Source organism: Natrix helvetica (assembly GCF_964273705.1).
Source record: "Natrix helvetica genome assembly, chromosome: 1".
In the NCBI taxonomy this organism is placed as follows: Eukaryota; Metazoa; Chordata; class Lepidosauria; order Squamata; family Natricidae; genus Natrix; species Natrix helvetica.
Window position 1 is genome coordinate 211,275,712 of NC_138548.1, and position 26,386 is coordinate 211,302,097.

At 44.1% G+C, this 26,386-nt stretch overlaps 1 protein-coding gene across 2 annotated transcripts in view; it reads left to right on the forward strand.

Moving 5' to 3' along the window:
* OS9 (OS9 endoplasmic reticulum lectin) overlaps nt 1-26,386 on the forward strand; it is a 51,909-nt gene that overhangs the window by 19,480 nt on the left and 6,043 nt on the right. For both annotated transcript variants that reach the window (XM_081936535.1, XM_081936534.1), the window contains exons 3-12: nt 1,081-1,144; nt 5,666-5,742; nt 7,656-7,754; nt 9,095-9,296; nt 10,530-10,640; nt 13,080-13,195; nt 16,117-16,159; nt 20,772-20,860; nt 21,284-21,520; nt 23,002-23,245. In XM_081936535.1, the coding sequence (XP_081792661.1) occupies nt 1,081-1,144; nt 5,666-5,742; nt 7,656-7,754; nt 9,095-9,296; nt 10,530-10,640; nt 13,080-13,195; nt 16,117-16,159; nt 20,772-20,860; nt 21,284-21,520; nt 23,002-23,245 (1,282 nt within the window). The remainder of the gene's footprint in view (nt 1-1,080; nt 1,145-5,665; nt 5,743-7,655; nt 7,755-9,094; nt 9,297-10,529; nt 10,641-13,079; nt 13,196-16,116; nt 16,160-20,771; nt 20,861-21,283; nt 21,521-23,001; nt 23,246-26,386) is intronic.

Consider the following 26,386-nt stretch of genomic DNA (forward strand, 5'->3'; position numbering starts at 1 on the left):
AATGAAAAGTTACTTGCCAAAGGCCACCCAGTGAATCTGTGCAGGGACCATACATTTATTTTCCAATGTCCAAACCCAACAATAACTGACTTCACAAATCATGGAAATTTATGTGGCTTATTTGTCCTTGGTAAGCATGCTGTGGAAATGTGACCCTTGGATCTTATATAGTAAATAGCTTAACACGAAACGAATGATTTCTTCCTTTAAACCAAATTGATAGATCTTTTCCCCACAATTGTTTCTAATTAAGAATTTTGCTCGATATAGGCAGAATTGATCTTTTTTATCTTTTTTTTGCTACCAAAAATCATACCATTTAATCAAACTGATGCTGCAATTTACCTATTTTAAAAACTACCCTTACCCATTATTCAGCTCAAGGTTGAATATATCAGTTGCATCCTAATGCCAAACTCACTGACATAGCTTCATTTTTCCTACTCCAAGTGGAGCTTGACTTTTTAATTCTACGAGTATCTTTTTCAGCTAGATTCAGTGCATTATATTTACCTTATTTTTTTACATGGCCTACCGCAAGGGTGTCAAACTTAAGGTTTGTGGGCCAAATCCACTCACAGGGTGCTTAGATCTGGCCCGCGAGGCCACCATGGAAAGAGCGAAGGACCTGCCCACAGTGCCTCTGCCAGTGAAAATGGAGCCCTCCCAAGCTCCATTTTTGCTGGCAAAGGGTTGCAGAAGGCCATTGCAGTTGAAAATGGAGCTCATGAGCTCGTTTTCATTGGCAGAGTCCTCAGGCCACCACAGGCGCCCCCGACATGAGTGACGTTGAATGGCCACACCCACCCCAGCTCCCCAAGGTCAAGCACAACCCTGATGCGGCCCTTAATGAAATCGAGTTTTACACCACTGGCCTAGAGTTTTCTGACTGCAGAATTTGGCAATGCTGCTAGTTTAGGACAGTTTTTCCTAAACTTGATTGGGGACTAAGTATTATGGGAGTTGAAGTGAAATGATCAAGAAGGCACTAGGTTTCTGACCTTTGTTTTTAGATGAATTCTGATTGAATTCTCATTTCAATTGGTTAATTTGATCTTTACTTTCTCCCTTTTCTGGTAGACTAAAGACTGGTGGACATATGAATTCTGCTATGGGAAATACATCCAGCAATACCACATAGAAGGTGCTGATTTTCTCCTTTATTGCATTTGTGGTTGAAGTGTAAGGGAATGGTGGTCCAGACTGTAAAATCTAAATTCTCCATAGTGAGGGGAGGAGTATCCAGGATGGGTTGACCTTGTCCTCTCTTGATTGGACTAAGTCAGATAAGCTCTTTTAGCCACGCCTTGTCACCAGGCTCCACCCAGTTATCGACTCAGTCCATCAACGGACGGCTGTGTTCATCCTGAGATCCTGAAGAAACTTAAAGGAAAAATTTTAAATTGCTGCAAAAGCGATCGAAATTGTCTCCACGCTGCCTGATCAATCACTAGAGGCTGAGGAAACCCCCAGCTGGGATAGAAAGCCTGCGCAGCAACCGCTAAGGCGGTGCGCAGCCCAGGTCACAGAGCGAGACCCAGGGCACTAAGTGAGGACTCTCACCAAAGACAGGCAAGCAAGCTCCGCAGAAGCCTCTGCAGCAAGGGCAATGCCCAAGGAGGCTCTAAGGGCGCCGGAGCGCTCCACAGCTCCCTCAGGGATTGAGCGATGAACCGCGGCGTTTTAAAATGCCCCGGAGCGCCCGTGCTGGCAGCGATCACCAGAGAACAAGATGAGAGCCGGAGAGGCTCAGAAAGATCTGCGGGAGGCAGGGGGAGGCAAGAGAGAGCCCCCAGGGGCAGCGGAAGCTGCACAGCAGACTGCAAAGGCACAAGCCGCTTCCACGTGCTCCAGCAAAGAGGAGCTTTTTGAATTTGGAGCCGGGAGCCATTTTGAAACCATGGCGGCCCCCAGCAGCTCAGAGGAGGCCGGCAGGAGCCAAGCACTCAGCCCTGCAGCCAGCAACCACCGGAGGCACTGAGGAGCCCTTAAAAAGGTTAGAAACCATCTCGGAGGCATCAGCCAAGGGCAGGGGAGGCAAGGCAAAGGCCAAAAAGGAAGCATGTCTCCACCAAGGAGGTTAAAGAGGCAGGCTGTGGATCCAAACCCCCCAAGCCTAGCTCCAAGTATGAAAGGCAGAGGCACCAAGCCTTGGAGCGCATCGGCCACAAGGCCAGCAGCAGGAAGACCCCCCCCCCCCCGGCCTGTAACCTGAGGAAAGATTACCAGGTTTCTCTTCACCTGACAGGGCTGCAGAAGGGGACCCCTCCCTCCAGGTGAGGATTCCCTTCGACACCTCAGGCTTTGTCATCATGTGTTCTGGCAACCTTGCTATCACGATTTATGCAAGCCCTATTCCATCCTTTTCTGAGTGCCTGATTAGCCGGAGAAGCTCAACCCCTATAGAAGGTACCAAACTAGCCAGGTCCAAGACGGGTTCTGAGTTTGGGTTAAAGACCCTTAGGAATTCCAAAATTGGAGAGTCAGCTTGACAAATTTAACTAGCAGAATAGCCTTGGCAACTAGAGCCGAGGTGGCACAGGGATTAGAGTGCAGTACTGCAGGCTACTTCAGCTGACTGATAGCTGCAGTTTGGCAGTTCAAATCTCACTGGCTCAAGGTTGACTCACCCTTCCGTCCTTTAACAGCAAGGAAGGCGCCATTACCAATCACTCCAAACACTCCAAGCAGCGCCAACTAGTGGCTCCTCTACAAACTGCAATCCAGTATTTCAGGCCAACACTTGCAACGCCTAATGGCTGACAAGTGATGTGCGCCTGCATCTACAAAGCCCTGCAATGCACTCTAGTGGCCGACCAGTGAATTGAACTCAAAGAATTCATAATACATTCAATAAATTTTCTGAGCTAATCCTAGTCACAGAATCATAGCACCCTTCTAGCCATGGCAAAAGGGTCAGACAGGCCGGTCCCCATGCCTGAATCCACCACAAACTCAGAATTGGATGTCCAACTTTGAGAAAACACAGAAGCACCTCAGATAGCCTATGACTTAGACAGCATTCGCTGAGGGCAGAACATATAGCAGGGGTGGATATCAGAGCTGACTGGCTCAGCCGGACCGAGGTGGACAATTCGAAGTGGAAGCTGTAGCCAGCAATCTTCGAGGAGCTGGCAGAGCGTTTCAGACACCCAGAGGTTGACCTATTCACCACCCCTTTCAACGCCCAGCTCCCAAGGTTTTACTCCAGGTACCGGACACGGGGGCAGAGGGGGTAGATGCTCCCCGGGGCCCTTGGCCCCGGGGGCTCTTCTATGCCTATCCACCCTTACCCCTGATCCCCAGGGTCATTCAAAAAATCTTGCAGGAGGGGGCGGAGGTGGTATTGATTGCCCCACACTGGCCCCGAAGGCCTTGGTTTGCCGATCTCCAATCCCTCTTGGTGGACAGTCCCTGGAGGATCCCCCAAGAGAGGATCTCCCTCAGTCAGGGGTCATTGGAACACCCGGACCCTCAGTGGCTCCAGTTGACCGCTTGGCGCTTGAGCGGAGCATCCTGAGGGAAGATCACTTCTCTCCTAGGGTTATACAGACTATCCAGGCAGCTCGCAGACCCTCCACCGAGTGCATTTAAAGCACTACAGGGCAGGCTTTTTCAACATGGTGCATCTCTAGGGGTCTTGATCCGGTCCGGGCCACTGTTGCACAAGTTCTGGACTTCCTTCAGGCGGGGCTGGACAGAGGGTTGGCTCCCAACACGATTAGGAGACAGGTTTCGGCCATTTCATCGATACTCCTGTGCAGCAGATCTCAGACACTGACTCACCATCCGATGGTCAGGCTGTTCCTCAAGGGAGCCTCCAATCTTAAACCACCCACGGTGCACAGGTACCCTTCCTGGGACTTACACAAGGTGTTGGACGCTCTGACAGGCCCTCTGTTCGAACCATTACGTACTTTCTCTCTGAAGTTCCTGACACTTAAGGTGGTCTTTTTGGTGACCATCACCTCCGCCAGGAGGATATCCGAATTGCAGGCTCTGTCTACCATGGAAGATCTCTGCGTATTCCACCAGGACAAGATAGTGCTAAGGTTGATATTGCCCAATTTCTGCCCGGACCCTTCTCACCCATTAGAGAGGAAGTGGTACATCTTGGATGTGAGGAGGCCTCTGAGGATTTACCTCAGAAGAACCAGGCCAAACAGGAAGTCGGAAGCCCTATTTGTTTCCTTTCAGCCGGGGTCCCTGGGGAACAAGGTGACTTCCACCACGATAGGCAGGTGGTTAAGAACCTGTATTGCTTCTGCCTATCAGGCACGTTGACTGCAAACGCCAAGCTCTATCACAGCGCATTCTACACGAAGCGCGGCCACTTTGGCAGCCTAGGCCAATCAGGCCTCGCTATCTGAGATCTGTAGGGCAGCCATGGGATCTCCCCCCTCACCATTCGCGAGGAATTACAAGTTGGACGCCTTTGCTTCTGCGGAAGCCTCATTCGGACGTAGGGTGTTTCAGGCTGTTCACAGGGCAGGGGACACGCCTCACCAGGCATAAGTTTGGGCATATACTCAAATGTGTAACCCTCCCTAGATATGTGTAGGCTTTGGTACGTCCCATCCTGGATACTCCTCCCCTCACTATGGAGAAAGGGTGTTGGTACTTACCTGATACGCCTCTTCTCATACTGGGGGAGGAGTATCCAGCCCCTCCCTGATATGGATATGTAACATGAACGTTAAGTTTGATGGTTGAGCTGTTCTGTTGAAATAATAAATAAAGGTTGAAACTAAAATAAAGTCTAGAGTGGATGACACAGCAAGTTGGACAGAGTTCTTCGCTGATAACTGGGTGGAGCCTAGTGACCAAGGCGTGGCTAAAAGAGCTTATGTGACTCAGTCCAATCAAGAGAGGACAAGGTCAATCCATCCTGGATACTCCTCCCCCACTATGAGAAGAGGCGTATCAGGTAAGTACCACGCCCTATCCATAACTATTCCACTTTGTTATTAAAATTGGGTGTGTGGTTTCAAGGACTCTTCACAAGGCAAGTTGTTTCTTAGACTCTTAATTGCAGAGGTATTTGATCAAATCCAGGACTCCCTCAGCTTGCTTTGAATAAAAATATATGCACACAATTGTGCTTCCCCATACTTGCTAGAATCTTAAAATCTCACTGAGTAGGACAACAAGCTTCCATTCTTAGTAAAAACTCTGCTTTTAGGAAAATGAAAGATTGCGAGATCTTTATGTTTTGCCTAAGTTTGGAAACATGCATTCTGTAATTGTGGATTTTAGGTTTCTAGAAATGTGTGGGTGGGGTGGGCGGAGCAAACTTATTGATCACAATCTTTTTTGGAAGATGTTGGGTGCAGCCTAATTACATCTGCACAACTGATAAGGGTTAATTTGAATGTTTGCCAATTTATAGTCTTGGTGATGGAGGAATTGCAGTCTGTTTGGCATGTTTTCCCTTTTTGCCTCAGGTTGCAGAAATGAAACTTCTCATTTTGTGTTACATTTCTTAATCAAGAATCTCAGACTTGATGCATACACAAATAGTTAGTTTTTAAGGTACCACAAAACTGCTTGTTTTGTTGCTGCAGGCTAACATGCCTATCATTGGACATGGGATGGGGGGAGTCTCTCTTGAGATTCTAGCATTCAGTTTGCTTACTGACTCTGTAACTCCCCTTATATTTTCCAGAATCTGAAGTCAAAGGTGACATTCTTTATCTTGGGTATTACCAGTCTGCATTTGATTGGGACAATGAAACAGCAAAGGTGGGTTTAGCGCCCCCCCCCCTGGTCTTGATAAGATATTCTTGAGATTAATACGTGGATCTTAAACCCTCATTAAGTCTCCTGTCTTCCAACCTCAGTGTTGGAATTAAGTTAGAAGCGTTTTACTTCACTTTTTCTTAGTTTTCCCTTTCTCTCCCTATCTGCCAATGTTATGTGCCTTGGTACCAAAGACTGATCTACTACAGAGAAGCACAGCAGGAGCTATTAAATGCTCTGAATTTCTATTATGTATGTCTCCGAATGAAACAGAGGGTTAAATTCAAGTATTCTAAGTGACCATTTCCAGCTTAGTGGAAATTTACCAGTTCTGTAAATTTATGGACTTGATTATACTCTTGTGTACTTAAATTGTACTTAAACTGTATACAGTTTGTTTTATGGTATCTAAAATAGTATTTTTTGTGTTTTAAATGGCTAATTTTAAATTAAAAATCAGTGAAATATAAGATGCATTTATAGTTTGATACTAAATTGTATTGTTTCTATTTTGTAAAAGGCCTTAAGGGTAGTGATCTTGGAAGGAGATCAAGAAATATATAATACAAAATAAAGGAGTGAAATTTCCTGTAGTAGGGAGTGGATTGTGCAGCCCAGATATGTTCTTTGTTTAATTTTTCTTTCTTCTGTGGGATTGCTGGCTAGGAGGATTGTTGGGTTTCTCATTGGTTACTGCCTCATGATAGAGAGAGTTTGGGGCCAAAGGTTTCCTTCACTGAATGATCTGCAACAAAATGGCTTGGGATCTCTTCAGGTCTTGATGTATCACTGCAAGGATTGCATCCGTATATGCCTTCTAACTTGTTGTATCATGAGGAATCCCCAGTAATCCTGTTCTTCTCCTCCCTGTTTATTTAGTTTACTTTATTGTCATTGCACATTGTACAACGAAATTAAATCCAATCTTCAGTGTACAATGACAGTTCGGGTTGTGGTTGATAAATGCACAGTCATTAAGCAGAATATCAGGTGGTGGCTGGTTTCCACATTCCACATTGACTTGACTTATTGGAATTGGCAGTGAAGAGCACAAGTGGTGATGATGTGACTATGGGGAGCTGTGACCATTGTAACTGTGTGCCAGTTGCCAAGTGCCCGAATCATACACTCTTCATACCATTTATTGATAATTAGCCAATAACCCGGCATTGCCCGGGTATTTATTTATAGGGGGAAAATGTCCAGACCAAACATAATTTTGTAATGTTGGATTTTCCCCCTTACCAGAGGGAGCCCCCTCATGGAGCATTATGAAGCCTGTAAAAGCAACTTCTCCTTGAGCCCTGATTTGGGCGACACTTAAATTAGTTAAAAATGTTTTCCCTGTGTCCTGAGAAGCATAATTTCTAATGTTGGATTTTCCCCCTTACCAGAGGGAGCTCCCTTGTGGAATACTCTGAAGCCATTACCATGGCAACTCCACTGCGTTGTACAGTAGAAGCTATTTTAAGGCAGTACAGTAGAAGCCATTTTAAGGCACAACAGGCTGCATCTTAAAAGAACTTAGGGATGTCTTACCCCCACAGTATTTGTCTCCAGAGAGGAAGTCACCTGTGTACCAAGTTTGGTTGAAATTGCGCGAAGCGTTCCAGAGTTATGCTGGAATACACCCACCCACATGTGTGTATGTATATAGATAGATAGATTAGCCTTGCATATATCCCGGGGACCGCAAGAAAAATCTCTTGTGTTTTGCTAGAGACAAATTGCAAGAATTCTTGCGATGAATCTTTTTTTTTTCTTTCTAAATAACTCTGGCTCTAAATAGATTTGTTTTTTACATCTATGTAGGGGAGGGGGAGGATGCCATTAGTTTGAAGCAAATAACTTCTAAATTATGAACCCAGAAATGTGGCCTGAGAGTTTTCTGGTTTTGTTTCTCACCCCAACTGCAGGCATCAAAGCAACACAAGTTGAAGCGGTATCACAGTCAGACCTATGTCAATGGATCCAAGTGTAACCTAAATGGGAAGCCCAGGGAGGCTGAAGTCAGGGTAAGAAGAAAGGGAACTCGGAGTACAGAATTGGGCAGAAAGCTATGGGAGAAGAAGGCTATATTGCCATTGTCAGAGCAATATTCCCTCTTACATAGCTGTATATCAGTGTCTGTAGGGCAGACTTGAGAAACCTCGGCTGCCCAGATGATAGCCTAAGACTGTTCATTTGTTGCCTCCACATTTCCCGCAAAGGAGAGCACTAGAGGAAGACCTCTAGTCACACTGTTGACAAAATAGATGCTTGATTGCTTGCTTGACTGAATGGCTTATTTTTATCCTGCGGTGGCCTTACTTTTTTTTCTCAAAGCCCTTCTTTCATTTGTAGTTCTGCATTTCAAGGGGTGGTGGTGGTGGTGGAAAGAATGTAATAGGCCACTAAACTAGTGGTTGATTTTGGCTGAAATTCTAACAAGCACAGAATCTCAGTTTTACTCTTTTGGGGGGATTTCAGTTCCTTGCTTGCTATTTTCAAACTGAGATGATCCAACTACTCTTCCCTTTGCTTCCCCTTTCTGCAATTCATGAAAGCAATCTTGGGATATGTTGTGGCCCACCAGCGGCCAGTGCAGCTGGCAGAAGATTCGGACAGTGAGGAGGTTGGGGAGGAACATGGGCCAGTCCCGGAGTCTGGGGAAGGCTCTGATGAGGGCTCTATGTCAGAGGCAGAGAGGGGTCCAGAGCCATATGCCAGATATCAGCTGACTTCAGAGTCAGACATCAGTGAGGCAGACGAACAGCTGGAGCCTGTTCCCAGTGTGCGCATGCACAGAGTTGCCAGACGAAGGGAACAGCTAAAGGACAGGGGTCAACTTGGGAGTAAGGTCACAGGTGGATGATGAATGGCCCCTCCCAGAGGAAATACAAGAGGAGCGAAAGGGGAGTGGAGTTTGCAGGAGACAATTAGTTCGCTTAATTGGTTTGTGACTCTCTGAGACTCCTTGCCAAGTTTTGCAGATATCGGCCTGTCAGCTCTCCAAGCCAGATAAGGTCCGCAACTGTAAATCTTCCCTTGAAAGACTTTGCTGGATGTGAAAGTAGAATTCACAGTAAATTAATAAAAGGGGTTTTTGTCGGGACAAGGAGTTTGCTTCATGCTCTTGGGAAGCCTCGATCAGAACAGCTCCAAGAAGATGTAAATTTTAAGGGTCCAAAATAGATTCCTGGTTTAAAGGGTTTCCAGGAGATGGATGGGAAATATTGATGCTTGAACACCTACAGAAATGCTGACTGTGAGAGTCACGTAGAATAGAGGACAAGTGTCTACAGTGTCCCACTGGGCTGAACTCTCATAACATAGCATCATTGGGTTGTTTTTTTTTCCCTTACCTTGATTCCAGTTTTTGTGTGAGGAAGGTTCGGGAGACTACATTGCCCGTGTTGATGAGCCCCAGTCCTGTTCCTATGTGCTGACGATCCATACCACCCGCATCTGCCACCACCCGTTTCTGCGCCCGCCATCCACAGCCACCCCTCAGTCCATCCGTTGTCACCCAGCCCTCAGCCCTGCTGAATATGTGGAATATGTCAAGGCCCAAGTATGTAAGTATACCCTGTCAGTAAAGAGGGAGAAGGCTCTTCCATACTTCCTTTAGTGAGGGTGAAAACTCAAGTCCTCATTTATTGTTTCCCTGAAATTGTTCCCAAATTCAGTGTCAAAAAGTGACTGTAGAAGCTTTTTGCACAGACGTGTGCTGCAATGATGGAATTCATTTTTTTTTTACTACCGGTTCTGTGAGCATGGCTTGGTGGGTGTGCCAGGGGAAGGCTACTGTAAAACCTCCATTCCCTCCCCACTCCAGGGAAAGGTTACTGCAAAATCCCCATTCCTTCCCGATCAGCTGGGACTCGGGAGGCAGAGAATAGATGGGGGCAGGGCCAGTCAGAGGTGGTATTTACCAGTTTTCCGAACTACTCAAAATTTCTGCTACCAGTTCTCCAGAACTGGTCAGAACCTGCTGAATACCACCTCTGGTGTTCTGGCTTAGATCATCTTTTTTCTTATTTTTGATAGTTACATAGGATAGGTGCAGCACTTGGAAAATTCTGCTCCCTACATCCTCCCATATCCCTATATCTAAATTGGAATATAAACCATTCCAATTCATTACACTCAGGTTGAAAGGGGGGAAGAAAGGATTGTCCTTCTGTCCCTTTTTCTATGGATGACAGGACGGAGTGATCAGGCCAATATAGGGAAGCGAGAGCCAGGGATCAGAGAGCAGCTTACAAATTTTCTCTGAGTCATTGAATGATTCAGATTTGGAGATTGGTTTAGTGTAACTATTAAGTTGGGTTCATGTTTGTGAGGTGTACTTAGTGGTGGTGGTGGAATGTATCTATATTTCCCTTTAGAGGGAAACATGAGGTAGAATAAGTATGCATTTCTGTAGAAGGTCCTGCACCTACATGACATTGAAGAGAAAGAATTAATAGAACTGCAAGGCATGGGATATCCATACTGCTTAGATGTATTGAATGGTCACCTTGTGCAAGCAGGACGAAGAGTCCAAAGGTCTGAGGACCGTGAGGGTGGTATCAGGGATTGTCCATTTGAAAGATCCTTCAGCCATTGCTGCTGCTTCTCAGCTTTCCTTTAGTTCTGATTAGATTGTAAAAAGAAAGCTATACGCAACGCAATATTTGCAACAAAGAATCTCCTAGTGATTCCTTTGGAGAAAATCATGATGTTATGCTGATGATCTGTTTAGTGATCAGACATCTTCATGGGAGGTAGAGTTTTATAGAGCATATAATGTTCTTAAATTGCTGCAGCTGATACCAAGCGCAAAGTGGAGGAAATTTCGGAAGAGCTGAAGACTTTAGACACACAGCTGTGGAATGAGCAGGATGCCAGCACTCCTATTCAGGATTCCAATGAGAATGGTAAGCTACTGTTACCTTTCCCTAACTGGGGCCTCCAAATTTCCCCCATCAGCCCAAACATGGTCAGCATGATGTTATTGAGAATATCTGAAGGGCACTAGATTGGGGAATGCTAAATCAGACTCAGAAAAGTATCACAGAAATGAGTTAATGTAGATGGTTTTCAGTGCCAAATTCCACCAAGAACGACAACAATTTGTACATGTAGGCAGAAAGAGAAGAGAGAATGGACAAAAATGTCAACCTCTTAAACCAGGGGTGTCGAACTTTATTTCATTGATGACTGCATCAGGGTTGTGCTTGTCCTTGGGGGTAAGTGAGCATGGCCAGGTGGCGTGGCCAGCTCAACATCACTCGTGTCGGGGAAGCCTGCGGTCACCCAAGCACTCTGCCGGAGAAAAAGAACTCCCGAGCTCCGTTTTTGGCTGCGCTGGCCTCCTGCAACTCTCTGCCAGTGAAAATGAAGCTCAGGAGGGCCCTGTGGGGCCCTCTCAAGCTCTGTTTTAGGTTGTGATGGTTTCTGCAGCCCTTACGAGCTCTGTTTTTGCTGGCAGAAGCACTGCAGGCCAGTCCTTCGCTGTTTCCAAGGTGGCCCCCACAGGCTGGATCCAGCCCCTGGGCCTTGAGTTTGACACCCCTGTCCTAAACAAATGCACATTGGAGTGCTTTATTTTTGTTTTAAAGAATTTCCCAAAAGAAACTCTTAAAGAACAGAGTGATTCCCATAGTCCTTAAGACTCTCTGGCTGTAGGAGAGAGAAATAGGAGATCAACTTGGTTGCCTTCTTCATTGTATGTAAACAATGCCAAGTGCTCTGAAGGAACAGGATAGGTGGCTTCACAGGGCTAAGTGAAAGGAACATAGCATTAGGAGTTTATCGTTGAATAATGCAATAGAAATTCTTAAAAGCAGCACTAGGGTAAACATTACATACATACCCATTAAAATCAATTAAATAATAGAGTATCTGAATCATAGATCTCACAATGTTACCAGTCAGTAAAACAGATCAATGTCAGGCCGTGAAGTACTAAACTGTAAAAAGAAATCCACTATTTTTATAATCACTAAATCTCAAAATTTTGGGAGAAATAGCCTGGATTTATCTTGATATTAAAATAAAACTGAGGTATTGATCTGATTTTTTGGAAGAAGATAAGTTCATAACCAGAGTGGCTCACAGAGTATCGCTGTTACTCTTTAATGCTTTTTTTAAAAAAAAATAAGAATCTTCCAGATATAACTTAAGAGTGCTTTTGGTTGTAGAATAAAGAGCTGCCACATCTCGGATTCAAATGGCTAAATAAAAATTTCCTAACTCATCAACGACCACGACAGGGCAAGATCTACAATGTTTATCAATTTAAATATAAATATCATCATTGCTTGCAGCATTTCACTATACTTTCAGTACTCTGTTTTATATCGTGATTCAAATGTAATTAATTTAATTTAATAAAAAAAAACCCAACAAAATTGGCTGAAAAACAAGAACAAATAGACTGAAAAACAGCTTCTATCCCAGAGCAGTAACTATATTGAATTCTCTGCATAGTGGAATACTAATTCAATATCAGGGGTTTCAATCCAATTGTATAGAATATGAAGGATGTGTCTTTTTGTTTTATTGTTTATTTATAATGTACACTGAAGATGGCATTTAATTTCAATTGTACGAGGTGCAATGACAATAGAGTAAACTAATTTATAGACAGAGGAGCAGTGCTTTAGCAACAGAAGCTGAGGACAACAACTAGTTCCTTTCTTCTAAGAAAAATTAACATTTTTGTATTATGGGCTGGGTTAATGGCTTCTTTTTAAGCCCACACTCCTTATGTGTGACATTGCGAAAAACCTAAAATGGCTGAACTAGATATAAAGAAGTTTAAAGCAGCCACACAACCATACTCTATTTTCAAATGGGAAACTTTTCTATAAGCAAGTGAAGGTGGCTGGGTCCTGTTTCTTTAAAAACTCGATTTACTGGATTTCTTATCAGTGTGAGAACCAGCTCTCACACCATGCTTCCGATTTCAAAATGATTGGGCAGCTTCCTTTTTTGTAAATGCAGTGAGTAGAATAACACTTAGACTTATGTACTGCTTTGTATTACTTTTACAGCCCCCTGTAAGCATTTTACGATATCAGTGTATTGCCCCCAACAATCTGGGTCCTCATTTTACTGACCACGGAAAGATGGAAAGTTGAGTCAACCTTGAGACAGTCAGAATCGAACTTCTAGCATTTGGCAGAATTAGCCTACAATATTGCATTCTAACCACTGCACCACCACACCTCTAAATAAAAACCTCTCAAGAGGACATGAGGCCACATGGTGTCATCTTGGTTCACGAATGCCTGGTTGAAGGGCATTATAGAGATCCTTGGCTTGGATGTTTCCCTCTCATTTAATGCCCTTTGCTTTGCTTCTTTGACCAGTGGCCCCAGCCCCTTCTCCTCCTCTTGAGAGTGAACCTGGGGATGAATCTGAGTTTTGGGAGAGAATGGTGCTCCACAGAGAAGGGAAAGCAGCTCAAACTCCAGACCAAACAAAGGTAACTTCCTATCACCATACTGCAATTTCAGTTATTCCTAAAACGGTGATGTTAAACATGGACTCCTATCTCAAAACTGGACATGCTCTCTTTTGGACTGTGAGATTTTTCTTTTGCTGGAGTAAGACGATCCCACCTTTTATTTTGTACATCTTTCTCATGGCATCTGATTTAGTTTTCTGCTTGATAATCTATTTTAATTTAATTTGGCATGCTTAGGTATCCTGCTTTTTTAAGATATATTTTCTAATGTTTGAATCAGTGGTGGTATTCTGTCGATTCTTACCGGTTTTGGGCGAACCGGTAGTGGCGGCGGCTGGAGGCTCCGCCCACTCACCCCAACATAATGCGCGACCTTCTGTGCAAGTGCACAAGGTGATGCGTGAGAGCTTAGCGAGTGTGCTCACATTTGCAAACTGGTAGCAAAGGTAAGTGAATCCCACCATTGATTTGAATGTACTTATACCTTATAGTTACACTTACACATAAATAGAGCAGAAGGTTGCTAAAATCAGTGTAAAAACTTCCTAAAAAGTTACATTTAAACACCATTAAACAACATTGCCTGATAGTTAGAACAATTAATCAGTGGAACAATTTGCCTCCAGACGTTGTTGGTGCTGGAGGTTTTTAAGAAGAATTTGGACAACCATTTGTCTGAAATGGTTGCTTGAGCAGAAGGTTGGCCTAAAAGGCTTCCAAGGTTCCCACCAACTCTGTTATTCTGTTAAAGCTACTGAAAGCAGCAGAGGCTAAAAATAGCACAACTAAAATTATTTAAAATGCCACCAACAGTAGAAGTGCAGGAAATTGAAAGGAGAACCGAAAGACCGTTCATGCTAAAAAAATAACAAAGCACACATCAGGCAAATGTCTCTAGGGAAATAGGTGGGCACAAATTTAATTATAAGAAGGCTTCCTGACTAAAAGTCCTATAAAGTGCAATTAAACATTTCAAGCTTGTCACATTTCAACAGAGGAGGGAATTCCATAATGTAGGTGGTGTAAAAACATTTTTTGTTGTTACTTGGCAATTTTTATTTTCAAAAGGAGAAGGCAAAAGATGCAGCCTTTAAAGATTAGATGGGTTTCTGTGGTTAAATATCATTTTGTAGGACAATCCTATTAAGAGCAACCATAGCTAAAGAAAAGTCCCCAAAAAGTAGAGGTTCCTGATGTCCCAAAGGTGCTTTTTCAAGGGGCAACTGGAGAGAGGGCATTTTTTTAGAATTTTCATTGATGTTGTTGGTCTTTCCAACACTAGCACTGTATACTGTATATACCAACAGCTTGCAGAGATTCTCAGTCATCCAGGTCATGGTTGTCCCAAAGGTGCTTTTTCAGGGGGCAATTGGACTTTCTGGTTTTTCTTTGAAGACGTTTCGCTTCTCATCCAAGAAGCTTCTTCACCTGTCAGGATAGTGGGGAATGGAAGGATTTATATTCCTTGCAGACAGCTGGTAATCTGCATCCTTTTAGAGCAGGTGTTCCCAGCCTTTTCTATACCCTGCACCCCTAGAATGCTTCTGATATATTATTGCACCCCTTACAAAAGTAAATAATTATATGCATATAATTATGTATATATATTATCATTTTGAAACTTCTAAACCAAAGGTTTTGCATCTCCTGGAATATCGTCTTGCACTCCCAGGGGTTGCTAGCACCCCAGTTGGGAACCCCGGTTTTAGAGGGTCATTGAAGACAGTTGGAGCACTACTCAGGTGACCCTAGGGACACAAATAAACCTCCAAGTAAGTCAATGGCCCTCTAAAACAGGGTTGTCAAACTCGTGGTGTCACGGCAGGGTCACGTGATGTATCGTGACTCCCCCCCCCCCTTTTCACTGAACTAGGTGTGGCTGTGGCTGGTGCATGATGCATCCAGCCTGTGGGCTGTGAGTTTGACAGCCTTGCTCTAGAAGGATGCATATTACCAAATCCTTCCATTCCCCACTATCCTGTCAGAGCTGAAGAAGCTTCTTGGATGAGAAGCAAAATGTCTTCAAAAGAAAAAAACAAGAAAGTCTAGTTGCCTCCTGAAAAAGCACCTTTTGGGACAACCATGACCTGAATGACTAAGAATCTCTACAGACCTTTAGAGGTTCCTGGGCTGATAATAGTGCAATTAGGAATTAACCACAATGGTACACACACAGAACAGCCTCAACATGTATGGGGGGGGGGGGGATATTGTATGTTGAATTGAGTACATCAGCTGGGAAGGAAGAATTACCCAGATCAGAAATCCACCAGGCAGAATGAATGGTAAAGCTGAAAGATGTACCACTGGAAATCCCTCCCCGTTCATTTCTGAGGCAGTGTGTTGTGACCTGTCAGCTACCGGCCCCTCCAGCAGCTGAATCAGAGGAGGAGGCGTGGGAGTCAGGGTCAGCATCAAGGCAATCTGAGAGCTCCGAGGGGGAAGAGGGAGTGGAGCTGGCAGAGAGAGAGAGAGAGACAGAGGCGGAGCCTGGGCTGTCCGTCAGCACTTAGATGGAGAGTCAACAGCCCCCAGGTCTGGAAGTGGCTGATGAGGAAGAGGAGGAACAGCTAGGCCTAGTGCTTGACATATGCAGCTGTGCAGAAGGCAGAGGAGAGGAGAGCAGTGGAAATCTATGGGCCAATCCTTGGGACGGAAGAGCCACCGCTGCTAGCAAAGCCCCACCCTGGCTCTGGGGATAAAAGGCAGGGGGACAGAGATGAATAGATGTGGTAGACAGGTATTTATCTCCCTGCTGGATGGACTCGTTAGCTTGCTGTGAGAGAGAAACTTTTTGCTGGGGCTGCCGGCACTCCTAATAATGGAATCATTGATTTAACCACAGAGGGCTTGTCGTGTTTGAGCAGCTGGGTCAGAACACAGTGTTTTTAATGTGCAGCGCTTAAAATGAAACCATTTGTCTTTTCTCCTTTTTGTAGGAGGAAGAACTAGGGATGAGGACAGCAGACAGTCCCCTAGCAGGTAAATGTAACGTGCTTTATGGATGGATCTAGAGCAGTGCTTCTCAATTATTTTCTGTCATGCCCCCCCTAGGAAGAAGAAAACATTTTGCGCCCCCCCGCGTGACTGTAAATAGTATCATTTGTCTATAAAATTGTTATAAGTACACCTCTGCATAACACTGTATCCTTATTAACGTATAAGAGAATAAAAAAAGAAAAATGTGGATCAATTTACAACAAAGAATAGCTTTATTAACTGTAGCAGAAAAGATTTAAAGGAGCACAGCTAGAACATATATATACATATATTTATATATAGAGTATCACAGAAGTGAGTACACCCCTTAACATTTTGTAAATATTTAAGTATACTTAAATATTTACAAAATGTTAAGGGGTGTACTCACTTCTGTGATAACACTGAAGAAATGACACTTGTATGTGCATGTATATGTTACGGTGAAAGACCAAAATTGGTGAATGTCGACATTCACCGGTGAATGTCGACATTCACCAATCTCGCTTGGTGAATGTCCGAAATATTTGCTAAATGCCCTTATTTCTGACTTACACCGGTGAATGTCGACATTCACCAAGTACGTTTCCCCCTCTCTTTGGGGAGGAGGAGAGCCAGAGGGCCGCCTCTCTTTGGGGAGGAAAGTACGTTTCCCCCTCTCTTTGGGGAGGAGGAGAGCCAGAGGATCGCCTCTCTTTGGGGAGGAGGAGAGCCAGAGGATCGCCTCTCTTTGGGGAGGAAAGTACGTTTCCCCCTCTCTTTGGGGAGGAGGAGAGCCAGAGGATCGCCTCTCTTTGGGGAGGAAAGTATGTTTCCCCCTCTCTTTGGGGAGGAGGAGAGCCAGAGGATCGCCTCTCTTTGGGGAGGAGGAGAGCCAGAGGGTCGCCTCTCTTTGGGGAGGAAAGTACGTTTCCCCCTCTCTTTGGGGAGGAGGAGAGCCAGAGGATCGCCTCTCTTTGGGGAGGAGGAGAGCCAGAGGACCGCCTCTCTTTGGGGAGGAAAGTACGTTTCCCCCTCTCTTTGGGGAGGAGGAGAGCCAGAGGATCGCCTCTCTTTGGGGAGGAAAGTACGTTTCCCCCTCTCTTTGGGGAGGAGGAGAGCCAGAGGATCGCCTCTCTTTGGGGAGGAAAGTACGTTTTGCCTCTCTTTGGGGCATCCTTTGAGGCGATCCTCTGGCTCTCCTCCTCCCCAAAGAGAGGGGGAAACGTACTTTCCTCCCCAAAGAGAGGCGATCCTCTGGCTCTCCTCCTCCCCAAAGAGAGGCGATCCTCTGGCTCTCCTCCCCAAAGAGAGGGGGAAACGTACTTTCCTCCCCAAAGAGAGGCGATCCTCTGGCTCTCCTCCTCCCCAAAGAGAGGGGGAAACGTACTTTCCTCCCCAAAGAGAGGCGACCCTCTGGCTCTCCTCCTCCCCAAAGAGAGGGGGAAACGTACTTGGTGAATGTCGACATTCACCTGTGTAAGTCAGAAATAAGGGCATTTAGCAAATATTTCGAACATTCACCAAGCGAGATTGGTGAATGTCGACATTCACCGGTGAATGTCGACATTCACCAATTTCGGTCTTTCACCGTAACATACACACACAAACACACACATATATTTCCTGCATGCAGTGATTTCTAGAAACAACACCTGCTCGTCTCAATGGGAAAGACCCATGCATCCCAGATGCGAAGACAGTCCAAGTGGTCTCTCCCTCTGTCTCTCTCTCTCCCTCGTCTCTCTCCCTCTCTCTCTCTCTCTCTGCCTTTCTCTTTCTGTCTCTCCTTCTATTTCTGTCTGTCTTTCTGTCTCCCTCTCTCTTTCTCTCTCTCTGTCTCTCTCTCACTCTCTCTGTCTCTTTCTGTCTCTCTCTCTTTGTCTCCTCTCTCTCTGTCTCTTTCTGTCTCTCTGTGTCTCACTCTCTCTTTCTGTCTCTCTCTTCTCTCTCTCTGTCTTTCTCTGTCTCTCTCTGTCTTTCTCGGTCTCTCTCTCCTCTCTCTCTCTTTCTGTCCCTCTTTCTCCTTCTGTCTCTCTCTTGTCTCTCTCTCTGTGTGTGTCTCTCTCTCTGTCTATCTCTTTCTGTCTCACTTCTCCCTCCCTCCCTCTCACTAGCTCTCTCTTTCTCTATCATCTTCTGAAGGTGGGGGGGGTTGAAAAGGGGCCCATTTTTTGTGCCTCCTGGGGCATCTGTGCACCCCATTTTTCACCTCCCCCACCCCCAGAAGCATTCTACTGGCAACAAATGGGCAAAAATGGCCCGTTTTTTGGCCAAAACCTTCCCCTCACGGCCAGTTGCAGGGCGTGGATCCCGCTCGGAGAAGGCGGAGCGGCAGCTCCTCCCTCAGCCAGGAGCCAGCGGGGGCTGGTCGGACAGGCAACCTTGGCGGGAAACTCCAGTCCGCCGCCGCCGCTGCGCCGTTGCCACCGCTGTTGCACCCAGATGGAAAGGGAGCCTTCGCGCCCCCCTTTATGGAGTCTCGCGCCCCCCCTGGGGGGCGCGCCCCACTATTTGAGAACCACTGATCTAGAGAATGTTGAGTGAACGGATGCCATGGGAGTGAGATCAGCCAAGAGAACATTTTGGACTTCAGTGTTTCTCAGCAGGGACTCGACCCTCAAGCTTTCCAATTAGCTTTCAGCACTAACAGTACAGTACTCATATAAGACATTTATGTCTTTAATGACCTCTGTGGGGGCTAACTGCCCATTCAGCAGCAACATTGACTCTTAATCTTATTTTTTTTTACCCCCGGGTATTTTAATTGTTAAAATAGTAAGATATAAAGGAAAAAGAAATCTATATTTAGGTAGATAATGAAACAACACTAAGAGAAGTAACTGGGATTAGAATTAGAATACTTTATTGGCTAAGTATGATTAGACACACAAGGAATTTATCTTCGGTGCATAACTATTAAGCGTACTTAAAAACATAATGGGAAAACTTTCAATCTCCGCTTCCTTTCCATTTGTTTCCGCAACTGCTGACCACAACTTCAACGTTTATACTTTTAATTGAACACTGAAGATTATTCTAATATCTATTTGAGTCTTTTCATTTGTTATTTTTGTTTTTCTGGGCTCATAATTCCAAATGTCTAAATTTATCCTGCTGTGTAAAGGTGTTAGTATAGAAGGAAACTATTCTTGCTTACATTGAGTTAGTCCAACATGATCGATACAGTATGTACTGTGCCTTTTGCCAGAGCTGCGTAGTCTCTTATTTTGATCTTCCAATCTGATATTGATGGTAAATGTATTGCCAAATTTGTTCTTGCAGCTGTCAGCATATATCTTAATGAATTTGACTGTTCATTTATGTTTTCTTGATTATGCTTAATAAACACATTGGTGGTTTCAGTTAAAAATTTATCTTTAGGACTTGGTGAATATTTTGATTATTTCTTCCCAATATTTTAGATTCTTTTTACATAACCACTGCATATGATGAAATATTCTCTTTTTTTCCCATTCTATTTCCAGCATTTATTGTTATACAATTTGTCTAACTTGGAAATTATTAGCAGATCAATATGCCATCTGTAAAAAAGTTCTCTTAATCTTTGCTAAAAGTAAAACAACTTGCTGCGGTAAAACTGGCACACATTGGGCTTGGCTTTGGTATAGTAAAGCTATAATGTTTGTGCTCATGTTCCATTTTCCCAGCTCAAGGAAGAGAAGGGAAATGTTTCCTTAACTTTCGAATTGACTGCATTTGGCTGCTATCCCTTGTCCATTATATATTTTGTTTGATCTACCATGATATGTGAGCTCCACCTCTTAACAGTTTAATTGAGCATGGTTTAAAATACTGGTTTAATGTTACAGGTAAATGAAATTAAACCTGAGTTATTGAAAACAAAATGAAAGCTTCCAATCACTGCCTGACGTTGGCTGGGAAAAAATCAAGAGAAAGGCAATTTATGAACTCATGTCTCAATAGCATAATATGCTTTATTATAGGAATAGGAAATCATGACACAACTAGAGTATGCGGAGAGACAATTGCACCACAATTCTTTGCATAAAGAAAGCCAGTGGAGGCATCTGGTTAGAAGATGTAAACTATACCCAGTGCAGTGAAGGAAGCCTAATGAAAAGATGGGGCTTCCATTTCTTTGCAGACAAAGAATAAATTATACAAATAAAGGTAAAAGTTCCCCTTGCACATATGTGCTAGTCGTTCCCGACTCTAAGGGGCGGTGCTCATCTCCATTTCAAAGCCGAAGAGCCAGCGCTGTTCGAAGACGTTTCCGTGGTCCTGTGGCCGGCATGACTAAACGTCAAAGGTGCACAGAACACTTCCCACCAAAGGTGGTTCCTATTTTTCTAGTTGCATTTTTACATGCTTTCAAACTGCTAGGTTGGCAGAAGCTGGGACAAGTAATGGGAGTTCACTCCGTTATGCGGTGCTAGTGATTGGAACCGCTGAACTGCCGATCTTTCTGATCGACAAGCTTAGCGTCTTAGCCACTGAGCCACCGGGACCCTGTCCAAAAAATAGATACCTGCAAATTTGCATAAAGTTGATGCTGGTCACAGAATGGAACATCAGTAGGTGTTGTGTACATATTCTGAAGATTATCTGACCTCCAAATAAATTGAATTCATTTTGTTTTGTGTTTTTCTAGATTTTAAGAAAAAGATACATTTCAAAGTTATTCGAAACCCCGGGGACTTGGTGCAGTTTATTCAGGAGATGAAGGCAAATGCCCGGAAGGTGAGGCTTTTTAATAAGACTTCCTAAATTGACTCAAGTTTACTATTATGACAAGCCTCGCTTTGGCCCCTGTAGCTACACCGAGCAATTTTCCCCTTCTTGGTGCCCTGCTGATGTTTGGGATTTTAATTTCTAAAAGTTCCAGTCCGTCTGATACCGGCTATCCATAGATTCACACTCACACCAATGCACTTAGAAAGGGAGAGGAGGAATTTACAGTATTTTGTAAAGCCTTACTCTGTGGTAAGATGGGTGCCCCAACCCCAAAATTAAATAAATAAATGTTTTGTGACTGACCTTATTTCCCCAGAGCAGCTGATTTATATAACCCAAGTCCTTTCTGGAAGGTTGGACTGGGTGGTGCTAACTCTTTCCCCACCCTCACCCCCGTGGCAGTTTCTGAACTCCCCCATGTCCCTTTAGGGCAAAGAGAAGGCTGGTGAATCTGAAGACACGGCGCAAGAAAGCTCACCCCAAATTAAGGCAGATCCAGAAACGGGACACCCTGAAGATGGAGCTCAGGAGAATGAAGAAGAAGATCTAATAGGGAAATTTGAGAAGGAATTGGAAGACATTCTGCTACCTAAGTCTGAAATGGCCAAGCTGAAGGAAGAAGTGAAAACCGAAATGGAGAAGGAGTTTGACAACATAATTGATGAGGTCAGGATCCCTTGGACTAGCTCCATTTTTCAGTCCAACCTTCTGATATCTCCCTCCCAAAAGAGTAATGGGGCCATTACTGGCTATTCCCAAGCCTTGCATCCCCATTTCCTTCCCTACCAGATGGAAGGAAATAGACTAGGAAATGAAATCCTAGACGGGGGAGGAGAGAGGAGAAGATTGCAGAGGAAAGGTAAAAAGATTGGTCCAGCAACATGCCCCTCTCATGTTGCAAGCTGCCCAGAGCCCTATATATCCCACACATTGTCTAGGGAGAAGTATGTCCCGTTCTTTCTCTTCCTTTCTGTTGGGTTGCTAGTTTTCCTCTAATTTTTTTGTGGGGGGGGAGATGACTGCTTACTCGGTTGAGATTGGCTTACTCGGTTGAGATTGGCTGATAGCATGGTTTTCAACCCTGACTGCAGAGGTTTTTAAATATTACGATGAGAACTGCGCACACTGCACCTATTGGGTGGAAACTAATCAAGGAGAGAAGCAACTTAGAACTAATGAGAAATGTCCTGAACAGTTAGAACAATTAATCAGTGGGACAACTTGCCTCCAGTACAGGGGTTGTGAATGCTCCAACACTGGAAGTTTTTAAGAAGATGTTGGATAACCATTTGTCTGAAGTGGTGTAAGGCTCCCTGCCTAAGCAGGGGGTTGGACAAGAAGATCTCCAAGGTCTCTTCCAACTCTGTTATTCTATATTCTATTATCTCTTCAATATATTAAGGGTCTTGATGAGCTTACAATAGGAAGGGTAGCAAGCATTGTACTTCTCATATACATTGTACTTCCTGTACCTTTCCCTCCTTACCTCTAAATATGTGCTGGGTAAAGGTGTAGTCACATTCCACATTTTTTTCCCTTCTCCCATATTCTTGCCACCTTATGATATACTTTAAAAGGGCATGTGTATCATCAGTGTCTAAAAATGTCCTTTAAATTGCTTCATGAATCCAGGTTTTGGCATTCTACTGCTGAAAGTAATAGAACCTGTTGAAAAAACAAACAAGTACAGGCAGTCCTCGACTTACAACAGTTTGTTTAGTGACCGTTTGAAGTTACACAGTCATTGAAAAAAAATGGCTGATGATGATCATTTGTCACACTTAATGACCGTTAACGGCAAATCCACGGTCACGTGATCAGAATTCGGATGCTTGGCAATTGACTCGTGTTTATGACGGCTGCAGCCTTCCGGGGTCACATGATCACCTTTTGCGACCTTCTGACCAGCAAAAGCCCACAAGGAAGCCAGGTTCACTTAACAACCATGTTAATTTAACAAGTACAGTGATTCACTTAACAACTGTGGCAAGAAAGGTCATAAAATGGGGCATAGTTTACTTGGCAACTGTCTTGCTTAGCAACATAAGTTTGGGACTCGATTGCAGCCATAAGTCGAGGACTACCTGTATCAGATTCAGCTCTTCAGAAGAACCCTGATCTAGTAATCCATTGCTGCTTACCAACAGGTTGAGGATGAACTGGGAACAAAAGGCCTGAAAGGTGAGTTTGACCGAAAACAGGCCTCCAAGTCTTTGGCTTCCACCCTCAACAAACTCATTGACAAGTTGGATCCTGGCAAAGCCCCACCTGAAGAAGAGAAGGTTCAAAAGCAGCAGCAGCAGCAGCAAGAGGAGGAGGAAGAGGACGAGCAGGAGGAGGCAGTGGAGGAAAGCAACACTGCTAAAGAAAACCCACCCAAGCCAACCCCTGGTATGATCCAGAAGCAACAAAGTCAATCTTATCTTGAGCGTTGATAATTTGGATAATGTTTTTGAATCAACCAGCAGGGAGCATTTTTTTGCCATAAACTGCACCAAGTGATGGCTTCCTTGAGCTGATCAAAGACCAAGGTAAGGTAGTTAACAATCCTCCTCATAGTCCGTGGAGATTCTCAGTCATCCAGGGCACAATTGTCCCAAGGGTGCTTTTTCTCAAGAGGCAACTGAACGTTCTTGTTTTTCTTTGAAGGCGTTTCGCTTCTGATCCAAGAAGCTTCTTCAGTTCTATATTCAAAGGGTGTTTGTCCCAAAGTGCATAGCTAAGTGTCTATGGCGATTCTCAGTCATCCAGGACATGGTTGTCCCAAAGGTGCTTTTTCAAGAGGCAACTGCACTTTCTGGTTTTTCTTTTGCAGACATTTCGCTTCTCATCCAAGAAGCTTCTTCAGCTCTGACTACAAGCTGTCTGATAGGAGCTGTCTGCAAGGAGTATAAATCCTTCCATTCTCCACCATCCAGTCAGAACTGAAGAAGCTTCTTGGATGAGAAGCAAAAAATCTTCAAAGAAAAAAGTCCAGTTGCCTCTTGAAAAAGCACCTTTGGGATTCTGCCTAATAGTTTCATTTCATGGAAATTACCAGATCACCTCTGCTGGATTGCAGCTGGGGGACACTGCTTTACAGTACTTAATCCTGGGATATAGTTCTAGCTGGCGGTGAGGGGAAAAATCTGCCCAGAGACATCTATTTTGTGAAGTAATTCTGAGCGTTCTTCACTTCTTAGTAGCAGCTGATAAACTACTGGAGGTGGCTATACATATGCATAGCTCTAGAACAGATAGCGAAACTATGGCACACGTGGCAGAAGTGGCACACAGAGCCATCTTTCCAGGCACGCCAGCCATCGCCTGTTGCACTTCCGGCACACGTGCATAGTTGCAGTACGCCAGCCAGCTGGTCTTCACATGTGTAGGAGCACCAGAAACCGGAAGAGCAGCTGCCCAGTGCACACATGCAACTGCTCTTCTGGTTTCCGGCGTGCACATGCACACTGGCCACCTGGTCTTCCGGTTTCTGGCACACATGCATGCATGAAGACCAGCTGTTTGGTGCATATGTGCACGCTGGAAACCGGAAGATCATCTTCCTGGCGTGTGCGTGCGCACAGGCCACCTGGTCTTCCGATTTCTGGCGCTCCCACGCACATGAAGACCAGCTGGGCTTCACGCATGCATCAGTGCCAGAAACCAGAAGACCAGGTGGCCAGTGCGCATGCTGCATGCACTAGAAACCAGAAGAGCAGCCGCCCGGCACGTGCATGTGCAACGGGCGGCTGCCCTTCTGTTTTTCGGCATACCTGTGCGCCCACGCTCCCATTTCAGCACTCGGTGCCGAAAAGGTCTGCCAACACTGGTTAGATGGAGAGATGCTTCTGTTCAAGACAAAGGCTTTGTATTTATAGGTCAAGAATTCCAGAGAAATGCCATTTTTGACTCTCAGTGGAATAATATTCCTTCTCACATTTTAAAATGGTTTATTAATTTTCTAAATACAAAATAAAAGCTAGCAAGAGCTAATTACTTAGAATGGGGGGGGGGGGATTAAAGAAGCCAAGGAGAAAGCAAAGATGCAGAAATCAAAAGGGGAAAAACTATTTTAGAAGAAGTGATTTTTTTATAGCAGTTATAAATATAAATATAAAACAAACTCTTCAGTCTGCTTGCAGCATTGTTTATACATTCTCCCTGCAATCTATTATTTTTATTCTAATCCTCAAAATCATATATTACAACATCATTTTTACGCTTTACTGCCAAAAAAATAATCATCATTAAGTTTAGACAATGTCCTATCTCTAATTAAAGTAGTCAATTTAGCTATCTCTGCAAGTTCCAATATTTTCCCTATCCCTTCTTCCATGTGGATGAAGTCAAATATTTCCATCTTTATGCAAAGGTTCTTAATTTAGAAGTTTCTTTTTTAATCTTTAAAACCTTTATCCTCTACTCTTATGTCTCTGTTCAATATTTCTAAAGCTAAAATAAGGAGACAATGGAGAAGGAGAACACTGTCTTGTTGCTTTTTCTATTTCACATGATTTAGATAAATTTCCATTAACTATTATTGGGTGCTTTCTGTGAAATCAGTTTTATCCATTTTATAATGCTCTCCCTGAAGTCCATATCTTTCAAATTTTTAAATGAAAAGGTCCAATTCAAATTTTCAAAAACTTTCTCTGCATTCCAAAAAATTAACGCAACTTATTTTTCATTGTGCGATTCAAAGTATTTCAAAATACCCGAGACCATTATAAAATTGGTCTTTAATTTTTTGTTCTGAAACATGATCTTCGTGAATAAGTTCTGGTAAAATTATTTTTAATATATGAGCTATAGGTCATTGTGAACAGTTTATAATCATTATTTAGCAATATTGGTCTATAATTTCTTGTCAGAGTCAAATCTTGTCCTTTGAGTGTTAGTTATATATGCCATATATACAGTATATTTATATTATAAATGTTTATATAAATAGTATGGCCTCATTCAAAGATGATTCTTAGCTGCAGCTAGGGGGGCTTGTTCAGTTACAACATTTGTACCAGTTGTGACCATTTGAAGGACTTGCTCAAAATCAGTCATTCCGTAGTCATCTCCTGTGTGGATTATTGTAGTGCATTTTAAATGGGGCTGCCTTCAGAAAGCGTTCAGAAATCACACCGGGTACAAAATGCAGTGGCCTGCACAGTGAGGAGTGTATCCCGATGTTCCAGTGTTTCAGGAGTTGTATTGGTTGCCACTTGGCTTCTGGAGATGATTCAGTGGGGCACTTATTGTCTTTTAAGTCCCTACGTGGCTCCAGACCCAATTCTCTGAGGGAATATTTTTTCTGCAAATTCATCTGCCTGCCCATTCATATTGAATATGGGTCTATTCTCTTCATGTCCTCTCTGTAGGAGATTGTCATTTGATGGGGCCTTGAAAGCAGGCATTTTTCCCTTGCCACCCCCATAGACCTTTCCCATGGAAGATCTGCTCCTTCCTTCCTGAATTCTAGGAGAGCAATTATGACCTAGTTGTTCCGCCTAGCACAGGAGAAGGTCATTCTGTATCTATATCTTTGATGTTGCCCAT